At 55.3% G+C, this 7,564-nt stretch overlaps 1 protein-coding gene and 3 non-coding genes across 4 annotated transcripts; 2 read left to right on the top strand and 2 right to left on the bottom strand.

Annotated features, from left to right (window-relative positions):
- The first annotated feature begins 50 nt into the window (after window positions 1-50).
- Trnak-uuu (transfer RNA lysine (anticodon UUU)) lies at window positions 51-123 on the top strand. The gene has a single exon. It is a non-coding gene; the product is annotated as a tRNA-Lys (tRNA).
- Window positions 124-331: 208 nt separating this feature from the next.
- On the top strand, window positions 332-5,155 carry LOC101717649 (uncharacterized). Its single transcript, XM_013067436.2, has 3 exons — window positions 332-353; window positions 850-1,081; window positions 1,232-5,155. The coding sequence occupies exons 1-3, from the start codon at window positions 332-334 to the stop codon at window positions 1,641-1,643; spliced, it is 666 nt and encodes a 221-aa protein (XP_012922890.2). The 3' UTR covers window positions 1,644-5,155.
- Window positions 1,135-1,207, bottom strand: Trnak-uuu (transfer RNA lysine (anticodon UUU)). The gene has a single exon. It is a non-coding gene; the product is annotated as a tRNA-Lys (tRNA).
- Trnaf-gaa (transfer RNA phenylalanine (anticodon GAA)) lies at window positions 4,355-4,427 on the bottom strand. The gene has a single exon. It is a non-coding gene; the product is annotated as a tRNA-Phe (tRNA).
- Window positions 5,156-7,564: the final 2,409 nt, after the last annotated feature.

Raw genomic sequence — 7,564 nt, forward strand, 5'->3', positions numbered from 1 at the left:
CTTCCGTGGCGCCTTTGCCAGACAGGCGGAGGGCGGTACCGGCCCGCAGGGCCCGGGGAGCTCAGTCGATAGAGCATCAAACTTTTAATCTGAGAGTCCAGGGTTCGAGTCCCTGTTTGGGCGAAGCCTATTTTAAAATCCACACTCGCTTTTCCGGAGTCCCGAGCGAGCCCCGGGTGTTGGGGGAAACCCGGCTGGGCCCAGGCTGGGAGTTCAGAGATGGGGCGAGACGCAGCCGGCTTTGCAGATTGCTTTGTATCAGTTTTCCCTATGAACTGACATGCAGTACTTTTCTGTTCAAAAAACCAATGCCCCGTGGCCTGTTGTCAGGATGTGCTGCTTCGCGTCCGCAAGTATTAAACCACGGAGCTCAGGAGAAGCCAGGGCTAAGGCCCTGGCCGCCTGTGAATCCGGGGAAAGACCCATGTTGGGGGCCGGCTTCGCGTCTGTCGCTGCGGGGGCACCGGCAACCTGCCGAGACCTGGGACCGAACCTAGGACCTTTTAATCTTCAGTCTGACGCTCTCCCAACTGAGCTATTTCGGCAGGGACGAACGCTTCCTTGCACGTGCCTAGGGGAATTTGAAACAGAAAGAATTCGTTTCCCTTCTCTCCAACTTTTCCTCCAAATGTTGCCTCCCGGAGCGCCCTGCTTTGAGCTGTGAGGCTGGAGAACAGCGGGAGCAAGGAGGCCCGGCCTGGCCGCCCTTCACCGCCCCAGGCCGGCGGTGCCCAACCCCGCCCTGCTGCAGCAGCGGCCGGGCTCCGCTCCAAAGGCCGCGCAGTGCCGCCGAACGGAGAGCGCCTCTCGTCCGCGCCCGGACAGGCCGGCCGCAAGGTCGGGGCTGAGACAGAGCGACCACCACGGCTGGAGGCCTGGAGGAGGAGGAGGAGGACCGGGTAGGGGCGCTCGGGCGCACTCCGGCTCTGCCTCTCGTCCCGGAGCCCCGACTTGGCCCCGCTGTCACCCGCAGACGTGCGCGGCGCCCCCAGGCCTCGGCGCGGCCGTGCGGACATCGGCCCCGGGGCAAGGTGGCCACCGAGGATCCGAACACGGCTTTCTCTAAATGCCGCCGACACAGGTACCCCCCCAACACCGGTTCTCATGGTGCAAAAATAACTTAAAAAGCAGCTACACCCGAACAGGGACTCGAACCCTGGACCCTCAGATTAAAAGTCTGATGCTCTACCGACTGAGCTACCCGGGCTCACCACGTGTTCTTCTGCTCCAGTGCCTTAAGAGTGCTCCGCTTCTCTGCGAACCTGCAGACGCCTTCCCGGTGGATTCTGGACCCCGCCCCGCCCGCGATCCCCTCGGTTCCGAAGCCGCGAGCCGCGCAGAGGGACTACACGCAGCCAGCGAGGGGAGGCACCCATCTGGGCCGGGCTGCGGATGCAGATCTGGACGCTGAGACCCCGCCCCGAAAGATGAGGCTGCGCCCCGCCTGGCCGCGAGCAGGAGGAGCCAAGGGTCCCAGCCGCAGCGCACGGCCAAGGCCGGGACCCGAGGGCAGCCACGTCCCAGTCCGCAAGCCGAGAAACGGACAAGGAGTGAAGCGATCCCGGTCACGCCCACCGAAGGGTACGCCCTCGGCCACACCCCACCCACGGCCGGCCTCTCGGCCTCCCTCGCCCCGCCCATAGCCGTCCCCACGCACGCGCAGCTGGGGCCTCGGTCCGCCCCAGGACGCACCCGGACACCTCCGGCTTTCGGGCCTGTGCTCTTCCCGGGCTAGCTGGATGTCACCTCCCTTTCTGTTCCCTTGCCCTCCTTCCTCCCAGCACCTGACTCTCGTAATAAAAGAATAGAAAGAGAAAAACAAGTGTATGAACGTGTGTCTCATGTACAGAAAGGGAGATGCCAGGAAATGAGTCATTCTTAAAGACGCGGAGGGCTTGGAACTCCAGTTTGTACGGCATCGTCAGAAAACAAAATTTGGGGCGCGATGACGACGCCAAGGAAAACCTCGGGTTTCCAGGGACAGCCAGATGACTCGGCCCGGGACCTGCGGCCTCCGGCAGCCCCAGCACGCCTCGCTGCGACTCCGCTCCGCGCTGAGAACGGCTAGGGCTTCGAGGGCAAAGGCCCAGGTTTCCGGGGGCGACTCCCCCCGTGAGGCCGAGGTGGACGATCTCGAGGCTGAGGGCAGCAGTGCAGTCTCGCTCCCCCCTTCCTGGGTAAAACACGCTATCCGGCTTCCCCAGAAACAGGACCAGTGAGGTACAGGTAGCCTATTCGGTGGGACTCCCGGGAAACAGAAACCATAGCCTGTAAGTACATTTATCCAACTATAGAAAAGATTTATTTTGGCGCATGGTTTCAGATGTTTCAGTCCACTGAAACATTGTGGCAGAAGGGCATGGGAGAAAAAAAGTAGAAGCGAGATGCATCATGCACAGGGCCAGATTCCCTAGATGGATGTTGTCCTTATGTATATCTAAAATGCATCAATAAATGTTGTGCTTTTTTAAAAGGCCATGGGAAAGTGTTAGGAAAAAGGAAAAGAAACGGGTATGAGCTCACAGGACGGGTTTACTGCAGAACAAACGCGAGAGGGAGGCTCTGGCCCTGGAGACCAGACCGCTGCCCTCCTCCAGGCTGTGGGCTCTTTTGTAGGAGGGTGGAGTTCACTGAAAAGGGTTGCAGCTTCCTGACAAGAGTGAGCCTGAGAGAGCGAAAGGGGTAACAGGAGCCCAGCTGCTATCAATAGCAGGGCTGGTGGTGTCGGTTCCAGATTCGGTCGTGCTGAGAGTGGCGGGTTAGAGACAACTGGGATCAGGGTGCGGCCGCTGGATTCCTTCAGAGCGGAAAGCTGTTACCTCAGGGCAGCCGGGAAGCGGAGCACGGAAGAGCCAGGGAGGGCCTCGAGGTACGCTGCAGCCCAGCTGGAGGGTCGAGATGTACCCTTCGAAGACAACCGCACGCAGTGCCCACCTCATCCAACTAGGCTGCACTGCCCAGTGAGCCCACTGAGCTATTAATCTACCACGAAGTGACCCACGTGGTGAGGTGGAGCCTCAGATCCATTCAGTTACTCAGAATTCCACTGGCCACAACAGGACCCCCTGCACTACGGGGCTTTGGGGGGACATTTGGATTCCAGCCGTAAGAGATAGAGAAGAAAACAGACTTAGAGACGGATGGATTTTAAGAACTTGGTCTAAACAATTGTGGAGGTGGAGAGGTTCAAAACCTGTGGAGCAGGTTTAGCAATCTGCAATCTAAGTGAGCTGATGCGGCAGTCCATTCCGCATTCCACGGGGCATGGAGCTGGAGACCCAGGCGCTCTTCCTGTCTGAGTTCTGAGAGAGCCTTCTTCCTCGCCAGAGCTTTGCCCTCCGGGGCTTCCAATAACCACATGTCCTCAAAGCCTGCTGATGCAAATGCTCATCAAATCTTTAAAAGCAGATACCTCCCCAAGAACTTCTAGACCAAGCAACTGGTTGCTGCAGTCCGACCACGCATGCTCATGAAACGCCCAGGACCTCAGGCCGACCGTCGCTCAGAGCCGCACTGTCCACGTATTTGGCCACCATCTTGGTTTCCTTGCTTTTGTTCATCGCTGGATTTTCCCCAAACCCCCTAATAAAACGCATCTGTCCACCCAAGAACCAAAGCCTGTAGAGGATGGAGCCCCTCCTCGGTAGGCAGCTTAGCGGATGAACAGGAGGGGGCTGCAAAGAGTCAGTCTCCCTTTTGCCTTTGAGACCCGGATCTCACCACTCTCCCCAAGGTTCCTCCTGCCTGGCCTGGCCAAACCCAAGGAGCTGCCGCAGCCAAGTGTGTGTCTGTCGCATCCCCTGAGGGGGCGGCCCAGCGTCTTACAAAGTTGCTTTGCTGTCCTTTGCTAGTTTTAAAAATTAGGCTCCAGTCCGGGGCCTCCAGACTGCCCTGTGCTCCACCTGAACCCCAGAGGGGTGTGGACAGCTCCTGGTGACAGATGAGGGCTCCTGCTGGGGGTCCCCTGGTGATTCTGCCCTTGGGCTCATCCTTCCCAGGCACAGACAGGTCGGTGATGGAAGCAGATTGCTTTGCACGCTGTGAGGCTTTGAGGATCCGAAATCGGATAGGTCTGCTTGGGGAAGGAAGTGAGCAGGTTTCCTGGGCCAGGCACAGCCCCTGAGCTATGGCCAGGGTCTGGGTCGGCCGAACCCTACAGCGCCCTGCAGAGCAGACCTCGATCCTGGGGTCCGCAGGGAGGGGACCGTCAGACCCAAACCCAGGGAGCTTAGCTGACTTCCACTCAGGAGTTTAAAAGAAGCACCCTGTGTGGGAGAGGTAACGCCCAGAAAGTGACTGAGCAACTCGGGATTATTTCCAAAGTGCAGAGCAGCTGTGAGGTTTATAAAACCACTGCCGAAACCCAGGATTGAACCAGGGACCTTTACATCTTCAGTTTAACACTCTCCCAACTGAGCTATTCCAGCTGCACCTCAGTGGCCCATTCTTCTATGTATTACAATGAAGCATTTGTTTTATAGCACCGGAAGAGCTCATTACGCAAGTTTAGCCGGAGGCAAACATTTTACACCAGTTATGGAAGAGCGAAGGCGAGGACCTGGTTTACAGAGGAAAAACTGATAGATAACTACTTTTCTAAGGCTTTTAATTGCCTTGAAATCTTTCTCATATAAAAATAATTCATGGGGACCCCACTCCCTGCATTTATATGGACCTGTTTAATGCTTATAACTTCACGTCAGCCCAGAAACAGCTGGACTGCCTGGACAGCGCCGTCTGTTTAGCAGACATTCCCTCTAGGTCTCACCTTTTTCTCCTTGATTTTATTATGCAGATATTTACATATATGTGTATAAATGTGCTGCTCTTGTATGAAGGCAGATGTTACAAGGTCAAAAGTTATGAACATTTCAGTTATTTTTTTTTACATATGTAATCAATTTGGATACCAGAAATGCTTAGAAGAGGATTTGGCATGTGCCAAGCCCTGGGTTTGATCCTGAACAGTGTAAAAAGAGAAAAAAGAAAGAAGAATACAACAAAACCGAAGCAAAAAGACACAGAAAGGCCACCTGTAAAGGTTTCACACGGAGACTTCCGGTGTTATCACGTCTTGTGGTATTCACGGCATAGTATTCATTAAAAGCACTGATTTGCTAAACCTCACATTAAAAATATACTTTAACTTGCTGAATCCCATCTTGTCTTTCCTCTTCTTCTTCTTCTTCTTCTTCTTCTTTTGGTACCAGGGATTGAACTCAGGACCTTGTGCTTGCGAGGCAGGTGCTGACCCACTGAACTACATCCCCAGCCCAATCGCATCATGTCTTGCGAGAAAAATCTTTAAATTCATATTGTTAACACAGCTGACTCTAAAGTATGTGATTATGTGCATGGGCTTGAGCTAACTGCAAGAGCCCTTTCAAAGCAGAGGTTTTTCCCCAGGTGGCTGCAGAAGGGCCTCAGAATGCAGAAGGACGGACCCTGCCTCGCTGGCCCAGCCCCAGGTCGGAGGGAGCACAGGCCAGGAGAAGCAGGCGGGGCCTAGGAGCCAGGGTGGCTGCAGCTACCCGCCTTCAGGGAAACCAGTACTCACCGCGGGGCTGCAGGCACAGAAAGTTGCAGGCAGGATGAGGGGGGAGCAGGCCCCCCAGGGCCCACCGATGAGAGCTCAGCCTGGGCACTGTGGATTTCAGCCTCGAGTCACCTGGAACAGAGGAGATGGCATGGCACAGCACCTGGGGCCTCTCGCCCTCAGAACTGCGTGGATGGGAATTCGGTGTGCAGCGCTGGGAAACTGGCACCGGAGTACATCTTACCCTGGGCTAGGTACGTGGATCTAATCGTCCACTGGTCACTTGTCTACTTGTGCATGATGTGGGCGAGACAGTTTGTTCTTACTCATATTAGAGATAGAACGGCATAGTAACTGTGAGGGAGGCCCAGAACACACATGCACACACACAACAGTCGGCTGAGTGATTTTACTCTGCCCTTTCTCTGTCTTCTAGTCTCAGTGTTCACACAAATGGAGCTACTGCATATAAAACCCACTCTAAAAATCATCTGACATCTCCACAGGCACCTCCAACAAAGCATGTTGAAAAAACGAACTTACATTTCCTTCTAAAGTCATTTTATTACCACGTCCACGTAGATTTCCCAAGGCAGAGAATTGCAAGTTTCTTTCACTCCTCATTTTAATCACACCCAAGTGCTGTGCATGGTCTCACTTTCCTCATCTCAGAGACACAACACGCCCACAACCTAAAGGAGGAAAGGGTTATCTAGGCTCACAGTTTGTGGTTAGCTGGCTCCAAGTCATCAGGGCGACGTGGCAGAGCACAAAGAGAGAGGGAGAGGGAGAGAGAGAGAGAGAGAGAGGGAGAGGGAGAGAGAGAGAGAGAGAGAGGACCTCCAGGCCACGTCCCAGGATCCGGTCACCTCCCAAAGCCCCCAGTGAGCGCACGAGGGTTTAGGAGGACATCCAGACACAAACCATGGCATCCTTCCACTGCAGAGTTTCTGGAACCCCTCTACTTCTCTTCACGTCCCTCCAACCTCTTAATTGGCCTTCAGGCTACAAATCGTCTTCCACACTGGAACCAATCTTCTGCCAGAAATCCAAGGCTTCTTGACGAGGTATATGAGGAACACTTCCCAATCCTGGCCCTACCTCTTTCCAGCGCCACCTCTCCTCGTTCCCCAGGGACCTCCAACACCACTGCTCTTTCAGTCGTCCGAATTCAGGATGCTTTTTTCGACCTCATTCTCTATTCTGTCCGTGCAGCGTTTTCCGCGTTGCCCGTCCCTGACCCGTTGGACCCACAGCTCTCAGCTCACACTCTTCTGTCTGGAGAACCTGCCTCTGACAGGTCGAGAGCCCCTCTCCACACCCCCTTGGCCCTCCTCAGTGCTTTTACACCATTTATCAAACCAGAGGGCTGGGGATGTAGCTCAGTGGCACCATGCCTGCCTCGCAAGAGAGCAAGGTCCTGAGTTCGATTCCCAGTACTGGGGCAAAAAAATCCAACTAGATCGCAGCTGCCTAAGCGCTTTCTGTCATGTGTACCCAGTCTATGTTACAGAACAGGCTATGTCTCGGGCAAATGTGGCATAATGAATGAATGATGAATGAAAACACTCCTAGCCACGTCCCAGGGACACGTTTTTAGTAGTTTCCAAAATCACGTGGTCAAGCTCAGCGGCTGAGGCCCCTGCTGGGCTGTAGATTCTGAGCAGCTTGGCATCTTGCCTTTAAAAGGAGCCTCCCCGGGTGTGGGGGTGCACCTTGTGATCCCAGCACTCGGGAGGCTGAGGCAGAAGGATTGCCCCGAGTTCGAGGCCAGCCTGGGCTGCATAGTGAGACCCGGTCTCAAAAACAAGAAGCCCCGTCTGGCCTCCGTGCCCGCTTCTCCAGACCAGCATGGCCAGGCCAGGCACTTGAGACTGGGTAGAGAGGAGGGAAGCCCGCTCACTTTTGGGACAGGAGAGCAGTGCCCAGGCTCAGAAAGCTCCTGCTGGGCAGAGCCCTGACTGGGCGAAAGCTGTACAGGCGTTTAGAGGTGTGCCGTCCACCTCGGTAATACTCCTGGAGTTTCAC

Source organism: Heterocephalus glaber, unplaced genomic scaffold (assembly GCF_053883595.1).
Source record: "Heterocephalus glaber isolate CG9 unplaced genomic scaffold, H.glaber_assembly_v1.0 deba00001805, whole genome shotgun sequence".
NCBI lineage: Eukaryota > Metazoa > Chordata > Mammalia > Rodentia > Bathyergidae > Heterocephalus > Heterocephalus glaber.

What these genes read in the sequence shown, in the direction of transcription:
- LOC101717649 (XM_013067436.2), top strand. Translation starts at nt 332, where the DNA reads ATGTGCTGCTTCGCGTCCGCAA. An exon ending in GTGCTGCTTCGCGTCCGCAA is followed by an intron (nt 354 to 849) that starts GTATTAAACCAC and finishes GTCGGGGCTGAG; the next exon opens with ACAGAGCGACCACCACGGCT. An exon ending in TCTAAATGCCGCCGACACAG is followed by an intron (nt 1,082 to 1,231) that starts GTACCCCCCCAA and finishes CTTCTGCTCCAG; the next exon opens with TGCCTTAAGAGTGCTCCGCT.